The sequence below is a fragment of the Scyliorhinus canicula genome, chromosome 2, assembly GCF_902713615.1.
Source record: "Scyliorhinus canicula chromosome 2, sScyCan1.1, whole genome shotgun sequence".
NCBI lineage: Eukaryota > Metazoa > Chordata > Chondrichthyes > Carcharhiniformes > Scyliorhinidae > Scyliorhinus > Scyliorhinus canicula.
The window spans coordinates 145,860,311-145,886,945 of NC_052147.1; the positions used below are offsets into that span (position 1 = coordinate 145,860,311).

The 26,635-nt window shown below is 42.3% G+C and overlaps 1 protein-coding gene across 1 annotated transcript in view; it reads left to right on the forward strand.

Annotated features, from left to right (window-relative positions):
- The window catches only part of trak2 (trafficking protein, kinesin binding 2), a 117,279-nt gene that overhangs the window by 32,861 nt on the left and 57,783 nt on the right, over nt 1-26,635 (forward strand). The window contains exons 2-3 of the mRNA XM_038787548.1: nt 2,753-3,086; nt 12,337-12,531. Of these exons, the coding sequence (XP_038643476.1) occupies nt 3,032-3,086; nt 12,337-12,531 (250 nt within the window). The 5' untranslated portion in view covers nt 2,753-3,031. The remainder of the gene's footprint in view (nt 1-2,752; nt 3,087-12,336; nt 12,532-26,635) is intronic.

Genomic DNA, 26,635 nt, shown 5'->3' on the forward strand with positions numbered 1-26,635 from the left:
TTATTTCCTATCTATGCACCTTTAGATTTATCGTTCTCTCTTCCCCCAACCCCCTCTGTCCCGTTGTCTGGATAGAGGGAGATACTCTCTCATGCTCTGATGGTTTTGCTGATGATTTTATCTCCTCCTCACTTGTCTCTTTGTTTTCTAAAATCTAAACTGTTGTCCATCCTGGAATTTCATGTAATTACAGCAAAATGGAATCCACTGATGGTATAAGCATTCACATCTGCTCCATTTTCCCAATAAAAATGATGCAAAAAGTAGTAAAAACTATTTCCCATACTGCTTCACTGCTTTCCCTCCTCCCCTTGGATTTTTTTTGAAATTGTATTTGAATTATTTCCTTATTTTCCCTTTGATTTAACTCTTTGTAAATGTATTTGTAATTGTCATGGCTTCCCTACTTCTATTTCTACCTTTTTTTCTTCTGACTTTGCTTTTTGAGTTTTAATAGAGCAGGTTCCACTGCTGGTGACACTTTAGTGTGATATTGTGCTTACTTGATTTTGTTTCTGTAGTTCTTTCTTGTGTTAGACCTGAGTAGAGTGGGTTTATGCTCTCTGGAGTTTAGAAAATGAGGGTTTGAATGTATGACATTTTTAAGGGACTTGACCAGTTGATGCGGAGTCGATGTTTACCTTGCGTAAGTGTGTAGAACTGGAGAGCATGAGTCACAGTAAGGGATCAGCCATTTGGGACTTAGGAGAAGCCCCCTCACTCAGATGGTTGTAAATCATCTAGAAATTCTTGAAAGCTGTGGCTGTTCAACTGATGAGTAGATTCAAAACTGAACTCAATAGATTTTTGGGGTACTAAGGGAATTGAGGAATATGTGGATGGGACAGCAAAGTGAGGTTGCTTTGAATGATCAACCATGATCTTTGAATGGCAGAGTAGTCTCAAGACATGAATGATCTACTCTTATTACCTCTGTTCTTATCACCATAAGACATAGAAGCAGAATTAGGCCACTCGGCCCATCGAGTCTGTTCCGCCATTCAATCATGGCTGATATTTTTCTCATCCCCATTCTCCTGCCTTCTCCCCATAACCCCTGATCTCCTTATTGATCCAATCTATCTCTGTCTTAAAGACACTGTCTGTTCTGCCTTTTCTTTTTATGCTGTTTGAGGGATAAATATTGGCCAAATCAGCAGGGAAAATGTCTCCTGCTCTACTTCAGAAGATATTTTTTATTCTCTCTCACGATGTGGGTGTTAGTGTCTGGGCCAGCATTTATTGCCCATCTCTAATTGCCCTTGTAAAAGTGGTGGTGAGCCGGCACCTTGAACTGCTACAGTCCATGTGATATAGATACACCCACAGTGCAGGGAGGGAGTTCCAGTACTTTGACACAGCGACAGTGAAGAATGGCTGCAATATATTTCCAAGTCAGGATGGTGTGTGACTTGGAGGGAACTTGCAGATGGTGGTGTTCCTATGCATTCTCAGTCCTTGTCCCTCTAGGTGGTAGAGGCTGCAGGTTTGGAAGGTGCTGCCAAAGGAGCCTTGGTGAGTTGCTGCAGTGAACCTTGTAGATGATACATACTGCTGCTACTGTGCATCGGTGGTGGAGGGAGTAAGTGTTCAAGGTGTTGGGTAGGGGACATGGGGCCATCATTTGGTTTTCTCTCCTTTTCCACCTGAAAGGGCACATGGGCCTTGATTTAAAGCTTCATTTGAAAGGCAGGGGTGCAGCACATTCTCAGGCGCAAGTCAACCTGGATGATGTGCGGATGCCCCTGGAGAGTGACTCGTTGAAGCAACTTAACTCAAGTCAGTTAAAGTAGTGGGTTGATTTGTGTTACCTGTAGTAGTACAACTCTACACTGATTTGAGGAAATGGTGCAAGGGAAAGATAGTTAAAGCATGTCAAGGGAAGGGGGAGTGGAAAGGTGTGTAAACAGGGACGTGTGGGGTGGGTGAAATCAGTATTTCAGTTATCTCTGTGGAATGAATCCCTGGAACTGAAGATCTAAAATATTTGAATAGCTGCTTTTGGATATGCTTTGGATACACTCTAAATGCTCAGCTCATAGAACAAAATACTGGCCAAAATGTGTGAGATGTTTTCTGTGGAGGTTTGCTCCAAATGCGCCGATGATACCAGTTTACAGCGTCAGCCTTAAAATGTCTGATTGCAGTACAAAATGTAAATTTTTAAAAATTCATTATTTTGTTTGAAACTATAAGGGTGCATGTTGATAGATGTCAAGGGGTTGCACGGTACTCCGGGGTTGATACTACATGAATTCCAACTCCAACTGGGTCTCATGTTCAGGTTAAGATATGCTCAGGCACGCCATCATACTTTTTAGGAACTCTAAACTTAAGGGGCTTTCTTCATATTTCAGAAAGGTGAATACTCTAAACTGCAGGGTGAGAACAGGAATGAAAACCTGTGGATCTGTGTATGTAGGGTAAATTAACAGACTAAAATGAAAATCTCAACCTTTCTTTGAATCGCATTCCTGTTGTATGACATCATTACACCCTTCCCCGTTTATAGACTCCAATATGCAACCGTGTGGTAGGATTATAGCTACACCATTACTAAAAGGAGATCTTGCTCCTTTTTATATCATGTCAGTCTAATACTGTTCAGAGGGTATATAGCAAGAAGCTACCGTTATGCACTTGTAATTGTGGCATTAGTTTAACTGCACTAACTTCACTGCCAGAGATGTTGGGTTGCTTGTGGAGGTCAAGGAATTCCTATTAAGTGCAATACTTTTTGTTTTGGCTGCAGGTTGCATCAAAATACAAGAGGCGTCATGTTCGTTCTCCTTTCACTTGACCATTTGCATATTTTCATCTCGACCTTTAATAGCTTCCTTGGTTCCGTCTTAGCAGAATAAGATGAGATCAACAACAAAGACTTTATTGTGAATCTGTACAGCAATATTGGAGATTCTACCAGAATGCATTCTTCACCAAAGCGGTGAATCTTCTGCTGTCTTCATGAAAGTGCTTCAAAGAGGAATGTACCATACCAAAGGGAATTTTATAGGATGCCTTTGGATGAGTGATGCCAGAAAATAAACCCATGAATGTCGATCAAAAAGAGACCGGGAGCATCACTGGTAAGAACAAAAACAAAACTGTACATTTCAAGAGACAAAAACTTGAACTTCAATTTTTCTTGACATTGTAATATGGGCCTCTAATATAATTGCATGTTGCTAAATTTAGCAGCCTGTTAATTACTGGCTTGACTCTGACTTTAAATGAATCAGGACATCCATGAGTAATGAACTTGCATGTCGGGGGTGTTCTTAATGTCATATTAATGGTTTGCAGGTGTCGTACTAAAGAATAGCAGACATTTTGATGTGACTCAATTTTAATTAAAATGTCCATTGATTAGAAAATTCCACTTCTAGGCCTCCGGTTTGATTCCAGCACAGGCCTGTAACTTTAAGTAAATAATTTATCTCGCTTTGGCTGTCCAAAAATTAGATCAAGTCAGTTTGACTCCACAACAGGGCGGCACTGCAGCCTCACGGCGCCGAGGACCCAGGTTTGATCCTGTCCCCGGGTCACTGTCCATGTGGAGCTTGCACATTCCCCCTGTGTCTGCGTGGGTTTCACCCCCACAATCCAAAGATGTGCAGGGTAGGTGAATTGACCATGCTGGGTTGCCCCTTAATTGGAAAAATGAATTGGGTCCTCTGAAATTTATAAAATAAAAATAAAAAAGTTTGACTCCACAACACTGAAGTTTCTATAAGTGGATAGCAAAAAATGCATTGATGCAGTATTTTATCATGCCTTCATGCTTCACGTGAAATTTGGGTATTGTGCATTTTTTAAGTGTAAGCTTTTGATTGTCTTAAATGCCTTCATTAAAACACTCCCAAGAACTTCCTCAATCACAGAGGGTTGTTGAGGGAAGGCGTGGAGGTTTTTGAGAGATGGGAGAGAAGCAGGATGGCAGAGGAGTTTAAGGGAGCATTCCAGAATCTGGGACTGGGACAGGAAAATTGAGCAGAGGTACAGGAATGTGAAAGAGGATTGAGTGAGGAATGGGTGTTGGGACATGGGGACAATTTGCAGAGATGCAAGGGCTTATGACGGTAGGTGTAATTGGAGCATGGGTAGTAGTAGGTGCTAGATAAGATGTGTAGGTGCTAGATATGATGTGTATGATGGAATTGTTTTCGAATTGCAATTTATGAAAGACAGAAATCAGGAATGAAACGAGCAATAGATTGGAATAATCAAGTCTGGAGGTGACCAATGCCGGGATAGATCTTTTAGTGTCATTAAGGGTTGGAGTTGCAGCATTGCCAAAATAAGTTTTGGTAGATAAGGAAGAGGAAATTAATGGGAGGCCGAAAGAAGAATAAAAAAAGTGGAGTATTAATTAAATGGAAAACGACTGCAGAATTCTGAAGTGCAGAGGGATCTAGGTGTTCTAGTGCATGAGTCACTATTAAGTTAGGATGCAGGTACGGAGTAGTACAACGCTCCGTAGGCTTCACCCAATATCTATGTATTTACATTGTGTATTTATGTATGTCCTATGTTTTTTCATATATGGAACGATCTGACCTATATACGAAATCCAGGTACGACCTCCGCAAAGCCATCCGAGATGCCAAGAGCGAATATCAGACCAAGCTAGAGTCACAGACTAGCGTTACAGATTCTTGGCGGTTGTGCTAAGGCCTAAACAACATAACAGGCTACAAAGCAAAGCCGAGCAGTATCTCCAGCAGCAGCGCACCTCTCCCCGATAAACTCAATGCCTTCTATACTTGGTTCAAGCTGGAAACCAACGATCCGCTGTCAAGTGCCCCAACAGCCCATAACACACCATACTCACCATCACAGCTTCTGAAGTTTCGGCCTTCCTGAAAATGAACTCTTGGAAAGCGACGGGTCCGGATATAATCCCTAGTCGTGCACTCGGAGCCTGCGCGGATCAGTTGGCATATGTCTTCGCGGACATCTTTAACCTGTTCCTACTACGCTCCGAGGTCCCCACGTGCTTCAAGAAGACCATCATCATACTGGTGCCAAAGAAGAACCAGGCAATGTGCCTCAATTACTACCGTCCGGTGGCCCTGACTTCAGTCGTAATGAAGTGCTTTGAGAGGTTGGTCATGAAGCGTATCACCCCCATACTCCCAGAACACCTTGATCCACTGCAATTCGCAAACTGCCATAACCGGTCCACAGCAGACGCCATCTCCCTGGCCGTACATTCATCCCTAGAGCATCTCGACAACAAGGACTCCTACATCAGATCCCTATTTATTGACTACAGCGCCACCTTCAACACCATAATCCCAGCCAAACTCGTATCAAAGATCCAAAACCTAGGACTTGGCTCCTCACTCTACAACTGGATCCTTGACTTTCTGACCCACCGACCACAATCAGTAAGAATAAACAACAACACCTCCTCCACAACAGTCCTCAATACCAGTGCCCTGCAAGGCTGCGTACTTAGTGGCAAATTTTGATTCCAACTCCATCTACAGGTTTGCTGACGATATGACCATAGTGGGCCGGATCTCGAATAACGTTGAGTCAGAATACAGGAGGTAGATAGAGAACCTAGTGGAGTGGTGCAGCAACAACAATCTATCCCTCAATGCCAGCAAAACTAAAGAGCTGGTCATTGACTTCAGAAAACAAAGTACTGTACACACCCAAGTCAGCATCAATGGGGCTGAAATGGAGATGGTCAGCAGTTTCAAATTCCATGGGGTACACATCTCCAAAAATCTGTCCTGGTCCACCCACGTCGATGCTACCACCAAGAAATCACAACAGTACCTATACGTTCTCGGGAAACTAAGGAAATTTGGCATATCCACATTAACTCTCACCAACTTTTACAGATGCACCATAGAAAGCATCCTATCTGGCTGCATCACAGCCTGGTATGGCAACTGTTCGGCCCATGACTGCAAGAAACTTCAGAGAGTCATGAACAGCGCCCAGTCCATCACACAAACCTGCCTCCCATCCATTGACTCCATCTACACCCCCCCGCTGCCTGGGGAAAGCGAGTAGCATGATCAAAGACCCCTCCCACCCAGCTTACTCACCCTCCAACTTCTCCCATCGGGCAGGAGATACAAAAGGAGAACCCGCACAGACTCAAAAACAACTTCTTCCCCACTATTACCAGACTCCTTAATGACCCTCTTATGGACGGACCTGATTAACACTACACCCCTGTATGCTTCATCCGATGCCAATTTTATGTAGTTATATTGTATACCTTGTGTTGCCTGATTATGTATTTTGTTTTCTTTTCTTTTCATGTACTTAATGATCTTGTTGAGCTGCTCGCAGAAATATTTTTCACTGTACCCTGATAAACGTGACAATAAACAAAATCCAATGTGCCTGGACTGTATGCAAACAATACTTTTCACTTTACCTCGCGTGACAATAAATCAAATCAAATATTTTCCATTTCTGAAATCCGATTATTGGAGTAATGTTAATTCCTGAGGCACTCCATTCCATATTTCCCGAGCCTGGCATTTCATCCCTATTGGATCCCTGATTCTTGGAGTGGTTGACCCCAGCGGTAGCAATGGGGAAAACTATTGAAAGAGATGTGCTGACTTGTTAGGATAGTTAATAATGGAACCAGGTTAGTGGGTCAGAGGAGAGACAGTGTAGGAGGGTGGAATGAGTATTCTGTGCAACATGATGGATAAAGAATTGACTAATTGAGGGAATCGGCAGTTACCAATTAGGGAAGTCATTTCACGTTGAAGAGAAATAACTAGTGCAATGCCGAGAAATTGATGCTGCATTGTCGCACCTGCCCCAGAACAGAAATAATATTTATTTTAAAACTAAAATAAGCTTTTCTGACTGCAATTAAATAACTTTCTGGACTGATGCAGCCTCGTATATCGAGCTGGAAACCTTTTTCATCCCACCATTTGGTTACTACCTTGTAATCACGCTGAAGGTCACTATTTAACATATTTGAAAAAGAGGGAATGTAAGATTGTAAATTGGAATCTCAGTGGTCCATGGCCCTTATGTAGCCTCCCCGAGTCTCTGCACTTTAGTCCTTAAAACCCATTCAGACAAGAGAAATTTGTTTGATTTTTCTACGGTATGTCCCGTTTTTAATTTTTGGGAATCTGAAGATTTGCGGAGGGCTGTTCCTAGCGTTAGTCACCCACTGGTGGATAAGCTTTAAACAGCAGATACGAATTAATGTGAAGTCCAGCATTGTATGTGGCTCTTCAGGTTTAACAGTCTAAATTGGCACGGCTAATAAGGCCAGAATGCTGGAACACCCGTGATTCAAAAGGAAATTACTTACACTTACATAGAATCCTTACAGTGCACAGTAAGAAGTCTTACAATACCAGGTTAAAATCCAACAGGTTTGTTTGGAATCACCAGCATTCGGAGTGCTGCTCCTTCATCTGGTGAGTGGCTTGTCCATAGGGGATGGCACTCACCTGATGAAGGAGCTGTGCGCCGAAAGCTAGTGATTCAAAACAAAAGTGTCGGACTTTAACCTGGTCTTACTGTGTCCACCCCAGTCCAACGGTGACATCTCCACATCATGGCCTTATAGTGCAGATGGAGGCTATTCGGCCCATTGAATCCACACTGACCCTCTGAAAGAGCAGCCCACTCAAATCCACGTACCTGCCTATCCCAATAAATTTAACCTAACCTACACATCCCTGGACACTAAGGGCCAAGTTAGATTGGTCCAACCACCTAACCTGCTCATCTTGGACTGTGGGAGGAAACCAAAGCACCCGCAGGAAATCCATGCTGGGAGAATGTGCAAACTCCACGCAGTCACCCAAGATCGGAATTGAACCTGGATCCCTGCCGCTGTGAGGTGCTAACCACTATGGCACCGTGCCGCCCAAGCTTTTTAAAAAATTTATATTTTTATTAGAGTTTTTCTATTTTTACCCATGATGCAACAACAGGATTGGAACAGCATAAATGCCTCAGCACACATGAATGCAGAAAAAAGCAGGAGAGTAATAATGCAGTTGATTCATTTTAACTTATTAAATTTGGTGCCTCTGTATGTACCAACCAATAAGCTGGAGAGTGAGGGAGATGAGGATAAAGCCATGGTAAAATGGTGTACACCTTCACGTAGTGGATGCTCATATAGTCAATGAAAATATAGAATAAGATTTTCACGCCATATCTGGGCGCACACCAAAACGAATCTTCCCCCAACTCCAATTATACCAGAGGCATCAATAACTCATTATGACATCCTTTCTCCAATATGAGAGCTGTGTGCCTTGACAAGCACCAGTCAACAATTCTTTAACCCCAAAATAACAAAATTAGACAGAAGCAATTTCTGAAGTCATTAGCTTGAAGAGGATATTTTATATATAAAAGGATGGCATGGTAGCACAGTGGTTAGCATTATTGCTTCCCAGCACCAGGGATCCGGGTTTGATTCCTGGCTTGGGTCACTGTCTGTGGAGAGTCTGCACATTCTCCCTGTGTCTGCGTGGGTTTCCTCCGGGTGCTCCGGTTTCTTCCCACAAGTCCAGAAAGACATGCTTGTTAGGTGAATTAGACATTCTGAATTCTCCCTCAATGTACCCAAACAGGTGCTAGAATGTGGCAACTAGGGGATTTTCACAGTAACTTCATTGCAGTGTTAATGTAAGCCTACTTGTGACACTAATAAAAATTATTATTATTATAAGATGCAACAAATCTCCAAGCTCCAGCACTGCAGAGTGATCATCATTTCACACATTTATACAGTAGGTTACCAAATGTTTATACAGTTGGTTTGGACTGTAATCTTTGTGGTTTGCGTCTACCTTCATACAATGACAGGATAAAAGATATTACCAAGAACAGAAAGGACCTCAATAGCAGGGTACCAGGATATAGCCATGAGCACATGGCCCTATGACGCAGGCTCCTACCATAAGACAAAATATGAAAAAGCTGCAAAATCAAAACCTCCCAAGACATCTAGGCCAAGAAGGAACACCCCATCACAGGGCAATAACCAGATGCTGCTCTCACTACAAAAATGGTTTTGTATTGTACACTCTCTTTTATACAGGAACCAGTGATCCAAGAATATCCACACCATACCAAGTCTAGCTACATAACAGACATCACTCCTCCAGCCATATCAGAGGCACCATTCCAGCCCTGTCGATACTAGAAGATCTGCACCTTCCTACCTTCCTCTACTGAGGAAATCCACCAACAAGCAGAAGAGCCTTAAGGTTGAGCCAAAGAACACCAGATAAGATCTAGTACCATACACTTTTGCAAAAAGAATATCGGGTGGAACAGAAAACAGGACACTGCCGACCCTGGGGAGCCCAGGCCTCGAGGCAGGGCAATCTGGAAGTCTCTACATAAGACCACTTGGAGGAAGGTGCCTGACTCCCCCACCCAGCCTACCCTCCATCTGAGGAAAGATTCTAACAACATTGATCCACAGCACTCAACCTCACACTCCGACCCACCAGCCTAGATCCTCCAGCCCACAGTTTACTACCACCCCGGTGGAACCCTATCCTGAGAAGAAGAGCAGACCAGGAGCCGGCCTTGGATGATTGTGTTGAGTTTGCACGTTTTCCCTGTGTCTGCATGGGTTTCCTCCCACAGTCCATAGATGTGCAAATTAGGTGGATTAGCCATGTTAAATTTGCCCTTGGGGTCCAAGGATGTGCAGGTTAGGTGGGATTATTGCATTGCAGGGATAGGGCGAGGGAGTGGGCCTCGGAGGAGTGCTGTTTCGGAGGATCAGTGCGGACTTGATGGGCCAAACTGTAGGGATTCTAAAATACATGCCTAGCTTTCCATTAAATGCATCAATGCTATGTGCTTTACCACTTTGAGATCCATGTTCCCACCAATCAGGATAAAGTAGAGACTCGATAGGCCGAACAAAATATGTGCCTAGCTTTCCATTAAATGCATCAATGCTGTATGTTTTACTACTTTGAGATCCATGTTCTCACCAATCAGGATAAAGTAGATTCTTCAGAATTTGCTTTTGGATTTGTGAGTGACTGTATATTATTTAGACTTGTTTTGGACTCCCCACAAGCAAAAACATCTCGATCAAACCTCTTCATAACCAGAGATCTGAACTCCATGGATTGACTGGAAATGAGCCTTGCTCATGTTTTAAGATCAGATTGAGAAAGTCTGAGAAAAACTTCCTTTTTTTAAAAAAGCTAGAGTTTATACTTCAGGCTTTTTGGCCCAACTAGTTTTTGCTGGTGTTTCTGTAAAACCTGAACTGTTATTAAACGTGAAAGATTCCGTAAAACTTGTCATTTTAAAATGTCCCCTGTTGCTTCACATTATATGTATGTTATCATTGTTTCCCTTGGGTAATTTTCTTCGAAGGTTCACTACACATGCTGTCTGTAACACGTGCTATATACATTGATAAACAGGGCAAAAATAGAATGGGAGTAATCTGGTCAATATATTTAAAAAGTAAGTGCTTCTGTAAGTATATTAAAAAGGAAGAGAGTAGCAAAAGTAGATGTGGGTCCTTTCGAAGCAGAGATGGGAGAAATTTATATGGCGCATGAGGAAATGGAAAATACTAAAATAGAAGACACCCAAACATACCAGATATATAGGGAACCAAGGTTCTGAAGAGATTGAGGAGCTTAATGTAATTAATATTAGTAAAGGAAAAAGTACTGGAGAAATTAATAGGATTAAAAGGTAACAATCCCCTGCATTTGATGGCCTGCTCCAAGGATTCCTAAAGAATTGCTACTGAGATAGTGGATGCATTGGCAGTGATCTTCCAGACTTCCTTTGATTCTAGAACAGTCAGACTAGATTGGAAGGTAGCAAACGGGACACTTATGCAGGAAAAGAGAGTGGGAGAAAATAACAGCATCAATCATTGGGAAAGTGCTGCAATGCATCCTCATGGAACAGGCCACTTAAAAAAGAAATCATATTAGTCATAGTCAACATGGTTTTATAGAAAGTCAATCATGTTGGCAAATCTAATATATTTGCCATGCAATTTGCCTCCTTTATTGCTTACTGTGCCTGCAACTGCCATGTTAGCCTTTGTATAAGGGGTGTTATGGGCCAGGATTTAGAAAACTCCAAAGTATATCATGGAGTTCACCTGACCTACAACTGTTTATTGATTTTAGTTACGATGAGCACAAGAGCCTACCTTTCAGGTGTTATTCAACAGAGGTCTTAGGCGCTTTTAATCAAATAACAAGCTTTATTTTACAAATTTAGTTAACATTTGTATAAACACACATAGTAAGCATTTATATTAACTATAAACATAAATACCCCACACAGCTACAGAAATCTATGTATAATCTTTAATGAATCCCCCCATTCCAATTAGAACATAGAACAGTACAGCACAGAACAGGCCCTTCGGCCCTCGATGTTGTGCCGAGCATTGTCCGAAACCAAGATCAAGCTATCCCACTCCCGGTCATTCTGGTGTGCTCTTTGAGATTTTCCAGCATTTTCTCTTTCGTCCCATAAACCAGAAACTCCTTTTCAAAGGTGTGGCCCAGCTCATAGCATTCTTACTGTCTTTAAGATGTGGTATGGATACTCTTGTTTCCTTTCCAAAACAGCAGGTTTGAATTCCTTCCAGAAAACAGTTGTCTCTTTTAAGTTATCAAGTATTGAAACAACTTTTAAAATGCAGATAGAGAGACACTTCTTTTCAACCTGCGCAGTACAAAACCAGTTCAAACTCAAAACAAAAGTAAAAACTCAGAGCCACAGCTCCACCCACACAATTATATCACTGAAGCTTTGTGATGAGACAAAAACATTTCTTAAAGGGACTCTCCCATGACAGGAACATAGAACATAGAACAGTAGAGCACAGAACAGGCCCTTCGGCCCTCGATGTTGTGCCGAGCAATGATCACCCTACTCAAACCCACGTATCCACCCTATACCCATAACCCAACAACCCCCCCCTTAACCTTACTTTTTCGGACACTACGGGCAATTTAGCATGGCCAATCCACCTAACCCGCACATCTTTGGACTGTGGGAGGAAACCGGAGCACCCGGAGAAAACCCACGCACACACGGGGAGGACGTGCAGACTCCGCACAGACAGTGACCCAGCCGGGAATCGAACCTGGGACCCTGGAGCTGTGAAGCATTTATGCTAACCACTATGCCACCGTGCTGCCCCTAAAGGAGTATGGATTACAAGAGTGAGGAAGTCCTGCTACAATTGTTCAGGGCTTAGATGGGACCACATTGGGAGTACTGTGTGCAATTACAATTAAGATGCTGATCTGATAAACGTGACAAGATTTTGCTGAAATGTATCCTTGTTCCTGTTACTAGATGTGTGCAGCAGTGAGGATTTGCCAGAAGTTGAACTTGTGAGCCTGATAGAAGACCAGCTGGCACGGTACCACCTGCGGGCAGACTCGCTCTACCTCTATCAGAACAAGGACTGGGAGCAGGTGCCCGAATACCGTGGCCATGCATCCAGCGAGCTATCTCCCGCCCAGGCCGAGGAGACCTTCCGCTACATGAGTAAGTGATCCAATTGTTGAAACCTTTCATTTGAATAATTTATTCTCCCAGAGTTTTCATTTTGTTGTAGAGCAAGGGCTCTTGTGCTGACCTTGAAGTCTGTCTCTGCCGAGAATTTCACCTCTCAGTTTACAGTGATACTGCAAGTGGTTGCAGCGTTCTTAACTGAGGATTCCCAGCGTGGAGTTGCAGCAATATTCAGGCTGTCCAAGCTGCCAATCACGTTAAAGGATTAAACAGACACCGAAACAGGAAACAAAAATAAATTTTTTATATTGAGCAAATTAAAAATAGGACAGACACATAAGGTGAATGTAGAAGCTAAAATATTTGGAAAATTTGAAAAAAAATTAAGATTGAAAACTAGATCTATTAATTGATCAGTTAACAGCACTCAAGGGCCAGCTCTGTTCTTCATCAAATTTTATTAATCACATCGTAGTTAAAAAAACAGTTACATCTGATTGAACAAAATGTAACTTTCTCTCTTCCACCCCCCACACACACACACATACAAAATCTGGTCCATTTTCTTCGTTCAAAAGGCAAACAATCCTTTGATCCACCCAAAAATCATACATTTTGCAAATACTTTGCTTATGATTTGATCTCGCCCCCACCTTTTTCAGCCACAGCATGCTATACTCTCAATACTAGTTAGCTTTACTTTTCCACCCCACAAATGGATGTTTTACTAACCGGTACCTTATAACTGGGCAAAAGAGATCAATCTGGTGATGCAGGATATGTTGAACAAAGCTACGTGGGAATTTTGGGCAGACCCCATGTGGTGAATGACAAAAGATGGTGACCACCCATGCCGTGCAGTGTACTTTACACTCAGCGTTTAAGTCAGCTCACGTTTTTGAAGGGATTTTTTGAAGCTTCAAAGGCTGACTTAATTGCCAATATTTAAGCTAAGTATTGTTATAAAGGAAATACAGTAGCAAACTTCCACAAACAGCTGCGTGATAAGGAAGAGGTCATCCCTTCAAGTCAATGTTGAGGGTTAAATACAGTGCCATGTATCTTTTATGCCCACCTGAGAGAGCAGAGGGTGCCTCATTTTAATGTTACACCGAAAGACAGCACTCCCGACTCTGCAGCACCTCCTCGGATATTTTGCATACATTCAGGACAAGCATTGACACTGGATAGCTAAAGGGAAGCTTTTCGACTAATTTAGGTGTCTCATCATTGTTTCCTGGACCAGAATAAGTCTGCTCTTCATGGCATTGGGCTTAACACTTTAACCAAGCATTTGTTTCATCAAGAAACAACAGAACTGGCTCAGAATTGACTCTTGACTTGAATGTAAATTATATTAATTTTTACATACATTTACCCATTCGCCAACTCTTTGTATGAAGATACTGGACCAAGCCCCAATTTTTGTTAGGATACCTGGAAAAAGATATTTCACCCCAGGAGTAATGACTGACCAATAGGTATCATTTATGTTTAAAAAAACACACTTTAATTTGAACACTGATCAATCACATTAACATCAAAGAAATGGCTTTACAATCAACAGTTAAACTGTTCCTAAATAAAAGGAAAAACCTTAACTCACTCTATACCTGCTACTGTACATAAAAACATACATAAAAAAATAGGAGCAGGAGGAGGCCATTTGGCCCTTCGAGCCTGCTCCGCCATTATGATCATGGCTGATCATCAAGTTCAGTATCCTGATCCCGCCTCCCTAGAGCTATATCTAATTCCTTCACACAACGTTTTGGCCTCAACTACTTTCTGTGGTAGCAAATTCCACAGATTAATTCCACTCTGCTGAGTAAAGAAATTTCTCCTTGCCTCAGTCCTTTAAAGGTTTACTCCTTATCCTCAAACTATATTAGGTCTGGACTCCCCCACCATTGGGAACATCCTTTCTGAATCAACCTGGTCTAATCCTTCTCTGAGACCACTACCACCCACCCACCCCCCCCCCCCCCCCCCCACTTCTAAACTCCAATGAATATAATCCTGACTGATTTAGTCTTTTCTCGTATAATAATCAGCCATCCCAGAAATCAGCCTGGTAAACCGTTGCTGCACTCCCTCCTAGCAAGAACATCCTTCCTCAGACAAAGGCACCAAAACTGTGCACAATACTTGGGGTGTGGCCTCATCAATGCCCTATACAACTGCATTAAAATATCCCTATTCCTTGAGTCAAATCCCCTCACTATGAAAGCCAACATAACATTACTGCGTTTACTACCTGCTGTACCTGCATGCTTACTTTCAGCGACTGATGAACAAGGACACTCAAGGTCTCACTGAGTATCCATCTCTCTCAATTTACACCCATTCAAGTAATAATCTCCCTTCCTATTTTTGCTACCAAAGTGGATAACCTCACATTTATCAACGTTCGACTGCATCTGCCATGCATGTGCCCACTCGCTCAGCCAGTCCAAATTCCACTGAAGCATCTCTGCATCCTCCTCAAAGTTTCCACCCAACTTTGTATCATCTGCAAATTTGGAGATACTACATAATAATCTTTATTAGTGCCGCAAGTATGCTTACATTCACACACCAATGTAGTTACTGTGAAAATCCCCCAGTTGCCACACTGCGGTGCCTGTTCGGGTACACAGAGGGACAATTCAGAATGTCCAATTCACCTAACAAGCACGTCTTTCGGGATTATTTAGTTCCCTTGTCAAAATCATTAATATATAATGTGAAAAGTTGTGGAATGAGCACAGGTCTGCCTGCCGATGGGAAAAAGACTAATTTATTCCAACTTTTTGCTTCTTGTCTACTAACCAGCTTTCTATCCATCTCGAGACATTACCCACATTCCCATGCGCTTTAATTTTACATTGAGACCTTATCGAAAGCTTTCTGAAAATAAACCACTTCTACCGGGTCTCCCATGTCAACTCAACTAGTTACACCTGCAAAGAATTCCAATAGATTTGTCAAGCATGATTTTCATAAATCCATGCTAACTTTGTCTGATTAAGCCACTACTTTCCAAATGCTGTGCTATGAAATCCTTGATAATTGATTCTAGCAACTTTCCTACTCCCGACATTAGGCTCACTGGTCTATAAAATCTTGTTTTCTTTCTACCTCCCTTTTTGATTAGCGGGGTTATATATGCTATTCTCCAATCTGTAGCAACCATTCCAGCGTCCAAAGAATTTGGAAAATTACGCCAATGGATCCACTATTTCTAGGGCTACTTCCTTAAATTCTCTGGGATGAAGATTATCAGGCTCTGGATATTTATCCATCTTCAATCCCATTAATTTCCCTACAACTATTTCTCTGCTGGTGTTAATTTCCTTCAGCTTCTCACTAAAACTTGTGCTTCTCAGAGCTTCCGATACATTATCCATGACTTCCTTTGTGAAAGTAGAAGCTAAGTACAAATTTAGTTCCTCAGCTAGGGGTTCCCTAGCAGAGACATTTGAATTGTTGACAGCCACAGGTAAGGTGCCTGAAGATTGGAGGATAGCAAATGTTGTGCCTTTGTTTAAGAAGGGCCGCATGGAAAATCTAGGAACTACAGACCAGTGAGCCTAACGTCTGTGGTGGGTAAGTTGTTAGAAGGGATCTCCAGGCATTTGGAGAGGCAGGGACTGAGTAGGGACAGTCAGCATGGCTTTGTGAGTGGAAAATCTTGTCTCACAAATTAGTTTTTTTGTGAAGAGGTAGTCAAGAAGGTAGATGAGAATAGTGTAGTCAACGTTGTCTACATGGACATTAGCAAGGTACCGCATGGTAGGTTGTTGCATAAGGTTAAATCTCACGGGATCCAGGGTGAGGTAGCCAATTGGATACAAAATTGGCTTAATGACAGATGACAAAGGGCGGTTGTAGAGGGTTGTTTTTCAAACTGGAGGCCTGTGACCAGCGGTGTGCCTCAGGGATCAGTGCTGGGTCCACTGTTATTTGTTATTTATATTAATGATTTGGATGAGAATTTAGGAGGCATGGTTAGTAAGTTTGCAGATGATACCAGGATTGGTGACATAGTGGAGAGTGAAGAAGGTTATCTAGGATTGCAACGGGACCTTGATGAATTGGGTCAGCAGGCCAATGAATGGCAGACTGAATTTAATTTCGATAAATGTGAGGTGATGCATTTTGGTAGATCGAATTGGGGCAGTTAATGGTAGGGTGTTGGGGAGAGTTGTAGAACAGAAATATCGGAGTACAGGCTCATAGCTCCTTGAAGGTGGAGTTGCAGGTGGACAGGGAGGTGAAGAAGACATCCAGCATGCTTGGTTTCATTGGTTAGAACATCGAATACAGGATTTGGGACGACTTGTTGAAGTTGTACAAGCCATTAGTAAGGCCACACTTGGAATACTGTTTACAGTTCTGGTCACCCTATTACAGAAAGGATATTATTAAACTAGAAAGAATGCAGAAATGATTTACTAGGATGCTACCGGGACTTGATGGTTTGAGTTATAAGGAGAGGCTGGATAGACTGAGACTTTTTTCCCTGGAGCGTAGGAGGCTTAGGGGTGATCTTGTAGTGATCTATAAAATAATGAGGGGCATAGATAAGGTAGATAGTCAACATCTTTTCCCAAAGGTAGGGGAGTCTAAAATTAGAGGGCATAGGTTTAAAGAGAGGGGAGAGATACAAAAGGGTCCAGAGGGGCAATTTTTTCCACAGAGGGTGGTGAGTGTCCGGAACGAGCTGCCAGACCCAGTAGTAGAGGCGGGTACAATTTTGTCTGTTAAAAAGCATTTAGACAGTTTTATAGGTAAGATGGGTATTGAGAGATATCAGCCAAATGCAGGCAATTGGGACTAGCTTAGTGGTTAAAAATTGGGCAGCATGGACAAGTTGGGCAGAAGGGCCAGTTTCCATGCTGTAAGCCTCTGTGACTCTATTTCTTCCCATTATGAATTCCCCGTTTCTGACTGTTAGGGACCTACATTCATTTTCATCAATCTTTTTCTGTTTACATACCTATCAAAACTTTTACAGTCAGTTTTTATTTTCCCCGCTAGCTTACTTTGATATTGTATTTTCCCCCTCTTAATCAATCCCTTGGTCTGCCTTTGAATTTTAAATAGTTCCCAACTGTCTGGTCTATTGCTTCTTCTGACTAATGTGTATTTGGATCTAATACTATTTCTAATTTCCCTTGCAAGCCATGGTTTGGCCACAGTTCTCTTTCTATTCTTGCACCAAATAGGAATAAACAACTTTTGGAGTTCACCCATTCATTCCTTGAATGCCTGCCATTACCTGCCCGCTGTACTTCCTTTCAGTAATGTTTCCTAGTCCATCATAGCCAGCATATACCTCACTATTCTCCATGATAAAGAATTATATCATATTGTGGTCACTCATCCCCAAGGGTTCATAAAACATAGAACATTACAGCGCAGTACAGGCCCTTCGGCCCACGATGTTGCACCGTCCTGTGAAACCCTTCTAAAGTCCCTCTACACTATTCCCTTATCGTCCATATGCCTATCCAATGAAGTTCTCTCACAATTAAGTTGCCAACTAATCCTTTCTTATAATACAACACCCAGTCCAAGATGGCCAGTTCCCTTGTTAGTTCCTCAACATACTGGTTCAGAAAATCATCCCGTATAGACTCCAAAAATTCCTCCTCTATTGTGCTGTGACTAATTTAAGTCATCCAATCTATATGCAGGTTCAAGTCACCCATAATCACAGATGATCCTTCAACAAATGCATCTCCGATTTCCTATCCAATGCTATTCCCAACATTACCACTGTAATTTGGTGGTCTGTAAACCACCCTAACTAATATTTTTTGCCCTGTGATGTTTCTTAAATCCACCCATACAAATTCCACATTGTTTGTGCGAATATCTTTCCTCAATATTGCGTCAATATTTTATTTAATCAATGCAACTCCATCACTTTTTCCATTCTGTCTGACCTTCCTAAAAACAGAATAGCCCTCAATGTTTAGTTCCCATCCTTGGTTACCTTGGAGCCATGTCTCCGTAATCCCAGCAATATCATACCCCTTTACAAATAGCTGCGCAACTAATTCAGCCATTTTATTTTGAATGCTCCAAGCATTCAGGTACAAAACCTTAAGGTTAGTCCTTTTAATGTCCTTGACCGGTCCCTACTATTGTTTACAGTGTAGTTATCTGATACTGGACCTTGGTTTCTCTCCCTATCACTTTTCTTCTTCTTGTGTTTTTCTCTTGCTCTGAATCCTTGCCAACCTACTGCCATATTAGGTTAAACCCTCACCAACCGCTCTAGCAAGTACCCCGGCCAAAGACGTGAGTCCCGATCCTGCCCAGGTGTAACTCGTCCAGTATGTACACGTCCCACCTTCCCAAAAACTGGTCCCAATGCCTCAGGATTCTGAAACCCTCCCCCTCACACCATCTCTTCAACCACGTATTCATCTGATCTATTCTGCTATTTGTTCTGTAACTGGCATTGGTAGTAATCCTGGGGTCACTACCTTTTGAGGTCCGACTTCTCAACTTTCTTCCAAACTCCCTATATTCTACTTTCAGTACCTCATCCCTTTTTTAACCTATGTCGTTTGTACCAATGTCCACCACGACCACTGCTCCCTCCCCATCCAGAATGTCCTGTAATCGCACCGCGACATCCTTGACCCTAGCACAGGGAGTCAATACACCATCTTGGGAGTCTTGTTTGCGGCCACAGAAGCGCCTATCTATTCCTCTTACAATTGAATCCCCTAATCTCACATTTTTTTTGCTCCTCTCTGCAACAGATCCAACCGGGGTGCAATGAATTTGGCTGTTGCTGCTTTTCCCCGAGAGGTCATTCCCCTCAACAGTATCCAAACCGGGATATCCATTTTGGAGGAAAATGGCTACAGGAGATTCCTGCACTGCCTGCCAGCTCTCTTGCTCTGCCTGGTGGTACCCTTCTTGCCCGTAGAGACTGAGCCTGCGTTGTGACAACGTGTCTATACATGCTATCCATGATACTCTGTGCTTTGCGGATGCTCCACCATGTCCCCGGCCGCTGCTCCAGCTCTGAAATTTGGGTTTCCAGGAGCTGTAGCTGGAGATGCATCCTGCACACACGGTGGTCCTGGGAACTGGAAATGCTCCTAGTCTCTCACATGGAGCAGGACGAGCTGACTACAGCTTGGAGCTCTGCTGACATGACTTGCCCTTTAATGTTAACTAGTATCAACTCGGGCCCTTCTTCTCTGCTCCTTTCATACAATATAAAAATGTACTCTCCTAATCAGCTCTTTTGGTTTCCTGGTTCTACTTTCAGATTAATTTCTCCTTTATCCTCCAAGCCTGGTTCCCTAACTATTATCTTTTTCAGTTATTTAAATTACAGCTATTTGGATACAGTTTAAAATTCAGTCATAAACAAAGTTAGGGTTACTTGCTGTTCGCGATGCAGACCTTTGGAGAGAGACCCTGTAAGGAACAACCTGAAAATCCTTCTGTTTTGTTAGTCTCAAATCCAGTGGCAAAACGCCAAAAACTATAGATAAACCTGGCTCCTCCCATTAATTATATCATCTGTATCCCACCAAGATGTCCCATGAACTGCTTAGCTAGGACTAAAAACCATCCCTTAGGGCGGCACAGTGGTTATTGTGAGCATTGCTTCCTCACAGCATCAGGGACTGGGGTTCAATTCTGGCCTCGGGTGACTGTCTGTGAGGTGTTCGCATGTTCTCCCCGTGTCTGCGTGGGTTTCCTTCAGGTGCTCCAATTTTCTCTACAGTCTAGAGATTTGCAGGTTCGGTTGAGTGACCAAGCTAAAATTTCCCATTAGTGTACAAATGTTAGGTGGAGTTATGGGATTGCATGGGGGAGGGCCTAGGTGTTGAATACTCTTTCAGAGGGCCGGTGCAGACTCGATGGGCCAAATGGCCTCCTCCTGCACTGTAGGGATTCTATGATTCCATGAATTATCTACACCCCAGAGAACGTCTTTATGTAAACAATATTCCATTAGCCATCTCTCTGTAAACAAATAAATGGTTAAATTAATGATTGCCTCTCCTTTAAAACTCCTTAACCACAACTTTAGTAGACATACTGCCTGTTTGTGTTTGAACCCAGAGTTTTTAATAACATTACTACAACAAAATCTAATATATAACAATGTCCTGCATTCATCATACTTGAGCACTTTGCTGTTGCATGGATTTAAAAGATACTCTTAGTTCCTTCTAGACTGGCTGCATGAATGTGACTGGAACAAAATGTCAGAAGGTGGAGTTTTCAGAGTTATGAAGATCATGGAATGTGTTTGGGGTAAATGCCATGTGTTAGACGAATGTGTGTGCTTGTGTGCGTCTATGTGTGCGCACCCACCGACTTGAAATTTTCAATCTTTTCTATAAGCTTCAATTTCTTTCAATCATAAATCCTTTATGATGGAAGATTTAGATCGTCTTTCTCACCACCTCCAGGATCCTTACTTGCATTTTTTTCTTCTTTCATGGGATTACCCTAATTTCCCTTAATTGAAAGTAGTTTCAGAAGGAAATTAGTCAACCACACCTCTCGAGTCGCATGTAGACCATACCAGGTAAGGACGGCAGATTTCTTTCTTTAAAAGACATCAGTGAACCAGATGCGTTTTTACGATAATGGGTGATCGTTCCGTGGTCTGCGACTAGTTTTTATTAATTTAGTTTAAATTCCACTAGCTGCTGTGGGATTTTAACCCATGTCCCCAGCGAACTAGCCTAGCCTCTGGATTACTACCTCAGCGTAGCTACCACTTTGCCTTCATCTCTCCCACATTCTCTTTTGTTGACTCCTCCATTTGCAACATAAATAGTCTTTTAACCTGGAATTTTGTTTTCCCATACTATTGGTCTATTTTTGTACAAAGGTTGATTCATAGTGCAATGAAACATCTTTACCTGCTGAAATTTACCGACAACTGGTTGAATTAAAAAAATATTTAGCTGCTGGTAACAGAGTAGGTGCATAATTTGCATCAGTGCAATTGAATTTGGAAGTACTTTTTAAAGTTGCATATTAAACAGCTTTTACAATCATGTGGAATCTAGTGACCTCAAGTGGTAAGTAAATGTTCAGAAAGCCCTATTGCAGATTTCTGGAGATTGTTCCACGTTTGGCTGCAGCCTTATTGTGACTGGCTTCCACTCATCCAGCCTTCCATATTTATCTGCACATGCTACTTCTCGGGAAATGACAATTCATGAAAACTGCAGAATAACTGGTGGTCCTCTGCAAGACTTCAGAATAGTAGAGATTTCTCAGGATGCACCTCTCCATTATGTAGCGGAACATTGTTCCCATCTTTGATGTTTCTTACCCACGCTCTCCTTAACGTACTCTGGGCATTACTCTGAGGAACAGTCTGCTTTTAGGCATTCTATCCATGGGGTGAGGTGAGGCAGTTTGCTGGGGATGGGGTTGGGGGTTTGCGGGGAAGCAATAGGTGGAATCTTCTCACCTCAGTCCTTGCCAGAATAGCCAGATCATTGTCCGATCGTGAACCTAATTCACTAACTTACAAGCCTGGCAGCTGCTCTTTTCCTAACCAAACTATTTATCATCCTGGAGGGCAGGCTGAGTTGAGATTGTACACCAAGCAAGCCCCTTATGCAGTAGACTATCGACTAGCCCAGCAGGTAGTTTTATAATTTTTGATTTATGTTTTTTGATGGTCCATTCTGTCAAAGGAAATACTTTCCATTGAAGGAGCCACTGCATGGGTGACAGGGCTACACCAACAATTGGATCTTAGAGGCTACAGCAACCATAGGGATGGAGAGGAGACCTGGAAAAACTAACCCCTCCCCCCGGGTCGCACTCTTACCTGTGGGAATGGAGGGGCTGCAGTGAGGTGAGCCCTCTAAAGGACGGAAGAAAGAGGACAGGATGGAAACTGAGGAAGTCAACAGTGCGAATGACAGCCCTGCAGCTTGGAGACTGTGCTCTGTGAGGATGAGGACATCGGTTGGGCATAATCAGTGAGGGGCATGACGAATTGAGATGCTGAACCCCACACTGGCTTGATGTTCTCCTGTACTGCTGGTCAGCACATTTTATAGCTGGTGGTGGTGTAGTCTCAGCCCCTCAGCAGAGGTGAAAGGTGGAACTGTAAAGTTATTCCCTTGCCATTGTGAAGGCTGGATTGAGAGAAGTACAGCTGAGGGTGAGTGAAATGTTGGACAGATAAAGTCTCTTCCAAGAAATTTCCAGTCGCCTGTCAGCAGTGAAAGTGCACTCTAAGAGAAGCATTTTCTCAATGGCCATGCCAGGAAATCTTCAGTGTGACTGATCAAAGCTTTCTCAGCTTGTCAGTTTCGCTAAAGCTCTTCCTGGTACACACTCACCTCAGTAATACTGGCAAGGTGCAGACACAATGTGCACTGTGTGAAAGAATGAGTTCATGATTGAAAAAGCGGATTTGCATTTTTAACCAGCTCAATTGCTGTCAGACCCTCAATGGTTCCACCACTGGATTTGTATCCTGCCACAGAGGAAGCTGGGAGAGAGTGTGATCACATTATGTTTCAAACCAATCATTGTTTTCTGGGATGTTTCCACCCTGCACCTTTCAGAACCTGCCTTCACTAGGCTGGGAACATTCTGCCTCAGTATTTGGTTGCTGCACATTCATGATACTATCACTAGCTCTGCTATCTACTGTGACAATAATATTGATTTGCCCTTCTTATTTACCAGTTCTTTCTGATGCTGTTTCTATAGACCTGTTATCAATGGTTTTATCTTGTAGAGAAATAAAGACTTCCACGTGCATATATCACCTGTCACAATCTGTCCCAAAGTATTTTATAGCCAAAGCAGTACTATTTTTTAAAGTGCAGTCACTGTCTCAATAAATAAATAACTAACCTTTATTGTCGCAAGTAGGCTTGCATTAACACTGCAATGAAGTTACTGTGAAATGCCCCTAGTTGCCACATTCCAGCGCCTGTTCGGGTACACAGGGAGAATTCAGAATTCTCAGCTGGTACGGGAATTGAGCTGCTGGCCTTGTTCTGTCGGAAATTTGGAAGCCAATTTGCACATGGCAAGATCCCATAAACACTTCTGTATAGTGACTGTTAAAATCTGTTGCAGTGATATTGCTTTATTGAGAAGTACCTAGCCAGGATACCGAGGAGACCTTTCCAGCTATTCTTTTTCAATGATGCCTGGATTCTTTTATATCCATCGGAGAGGGCAGATAGTGTCTTGGATTAAGCTTTCACCTGAAAGACCTCCAATGGTGCTGAACTGCTACAGACCTGCTGTGAAGTGTAAGCCATTGGCATGGGGTTCATGCACAACCGTCTGACTCTGAGGCTACCCACTGAACCATAGCTATTACAAAGAGATTGGTTGCACTTGGTTCAATAGGTTCTCAAGGTAGAAATAGCTTTTGGCTTCCCAACAACAGCAACACCATATCCCAATTTATTCCCTACCACAAAATAGTACGATAATAATGGAGAAATTTGGGGGTTTCATTCCATTTTAAGGTGGGTTATACAGCCCGGTGATACACAAAGAGCTTTCTTAAATAATAATCTTTATTAGTCACACAAGTAGGCTTCCGTTAACACTGCAATGAAGTTAATGTGAAAAGCCCCTAGTCGCCACACTCTGGCACCTGTTTGGGTACACAGGGAGAATTCAGAATGTCCAATTCACCCAACATCTATCAGGACTTGTGGGAGGAAACCAGAGCACCCGGAGGAAACCCACACAGACACGGGGAGACACCGCACAGACAGTGACCCAAGCAGGAATCAAACCCAGGTCCCTGGAGCTGTGAAGCAACAGTGCTAGTCACTCTGCTACCGTGCCGCTGAAATTTAGAAAGAGTTGACCTTTACACGGTTCAAGCTTTGCTTAAAGATTTCTCAACAGTGATCAAGTACTTTATTTAATCTGTTGTGTTAATAATTATTCAATCATAATGGTGTAACCATTTTTGATCTCCCTCCCAGATGTGGCACTTTAAAAAAAAAAATGCTGCATGGGGGTATGGCAGAGAGAGCAACACAAAGAACTTCTGTCTAACAGTGGTGCATCCGTAATTTGATGCAATCATGTTCACTTCCAATACAGCAGGATTTTTTAAATTTTAAGTTGAATGAACAGTAACCACTGTATTTAGTCAATTTTTAACTCCCAATTCTTAGATTATGTGCTGCTTCCTGCCCCCATCTGGAAGCACACCATAAATACTCTGTGGTATATAAATACGACACAATTTGATTGGCTGCAGGTAGTTTTATGATTTTTTTTTAGATGCTTTTTGTCCTTCATTGTTGCAATATTTAACAGCGTGTACACACTACAGATGAGTCTGTGAAATGATTGCGACACATGGGGCAGTATTGGTTATTAGCAATATTGATAATCTCATGGTCTGTAAAGGTTAGTGATGTATGGGATTTTATTATCATGGAATGCCAGCAAGATCAGATTGATGCAGATGAGAATTACAATGAAGAATATCTAGAAATATTGGTTAAAGGCAGGTGAGGCGAAACAATTAGTTCTGTCCTAGATATCGATAGCTAATATAATTTCTATGCCTGTATGCTGTTTGTAATTGTGGCTAAGAAACTAGCAGTCAAGGGGATGAGTGGTTAACATTTTGATACTTCATTTGGACAATATGCTGGATTAAGAACAGTCTTCCGTTTGAGAGTTGAGCTTTAAACTCTTCAACTTCTAAGGTGACCTTGGTGACTTTCAACTCGTTTAGCCCAGTAGCGTGATGTTGTTATTGGTTGGCTCTTGTTATGAAACTCGTTTTGTCGTGCATTGCTTTGAAGGTTACTCTTAATTAGTTCAAGACTTTCCTGCTGCACAATAAGCTTTAGAACCAGATTATGGGAATGTATTCTTCTGATCAGAACTGTTCTTGTTTAATAAGATTGCACTTCCACCCCCTTGTGATCAAAGAGATAGGTTTTAAGGAGGATCTTGTCAGAGGAAAGTATGATCGGGGGTTGGTGAGGTGCAGGGTGGGTTCCAGAGCTCTGCACTGAGGCAGCTGAAAGCTCCAATAGTGGAGCTATTAAAATTGTGGTTGCCCAAGAAACTAAAATTCTTGGAACGAAAGTACTCAGAGTTGTGCAGTTCAAGGAGATTACAGAGATAGGGAAGGATGAGGATATGGAAAAATTTAAGAACAAGGATGAGAATTTTGAAATCCAGAGAGGTGCTGTAGATCAGCAAGTACAGGGCTAATGTGGGGAAAGTGGGGCTTGGTACGAGTTAAACCACGGGCAGCAGAGTTTTGACATTTACTTGCATTAAAGATGGGGAAGATACTGAATATGTGATCATGTCATTTCAATGGTTGTGTTGCGTGCAAAATGGCTAAATCTTATTTGTGCATCTGATAGATGCATTTACATTGCACTGGGATTTGATGAACAAAACATTAATGATGTGAAGACCAAAGCCAATCAAAAAAACACCTATTGGCTGGGAATAAAATAGATTGGAGAAAGTTAATGATACCCGATAAATTATCCAGTAAAGTTTAGGAGCTGAATAATAATCTCCAGACTATATTAGTACGCACACTTGAAGCAAACAATCCCACCAGCACACCTTAGAATATCATTCTGGTCAATGATGCAATGTATGAATTCCCCTTGATGCCCTGTCAAATTCTTTCTCCTTAATATCACTAAACACGGTTTCTGGTAAACTATTTGTGTACAGCATACATTAATATTTGCTTCGTATTAAGTTTTTCTGTTGAGCGTCCAACAGGTTTGTGGGATTTGTTGTGCACAGAATGACTGCCCAAACCTTTCAGAAAACCTATATAAATTTTGCTGCAAGTATTTTCTTTTTCTTTTTTTAAATTGAGTACCCAATTCATTTTTTCTAATTAAGGGGCAATTTAGTGTGACCAATCCACCCATCTTTGGGTTGTGGGGGTGAAATCCACGCAAACTCGGGGCGAATGTGCAAACTCCACACGGACAGTGACCTCGGGCCGGAATCGAACCTGGAACCTCGGTGGCGTGAGGCAGCAGTGCTAACCACTGTGGCACCGTGCTGCCCTTGCTGTAAAGTGTTTTCAATTGGCATTCTGGTCATCACAGAATTGTTACAATGCAGAAGGAGGCCATTTGGCCTCTCATGTCTG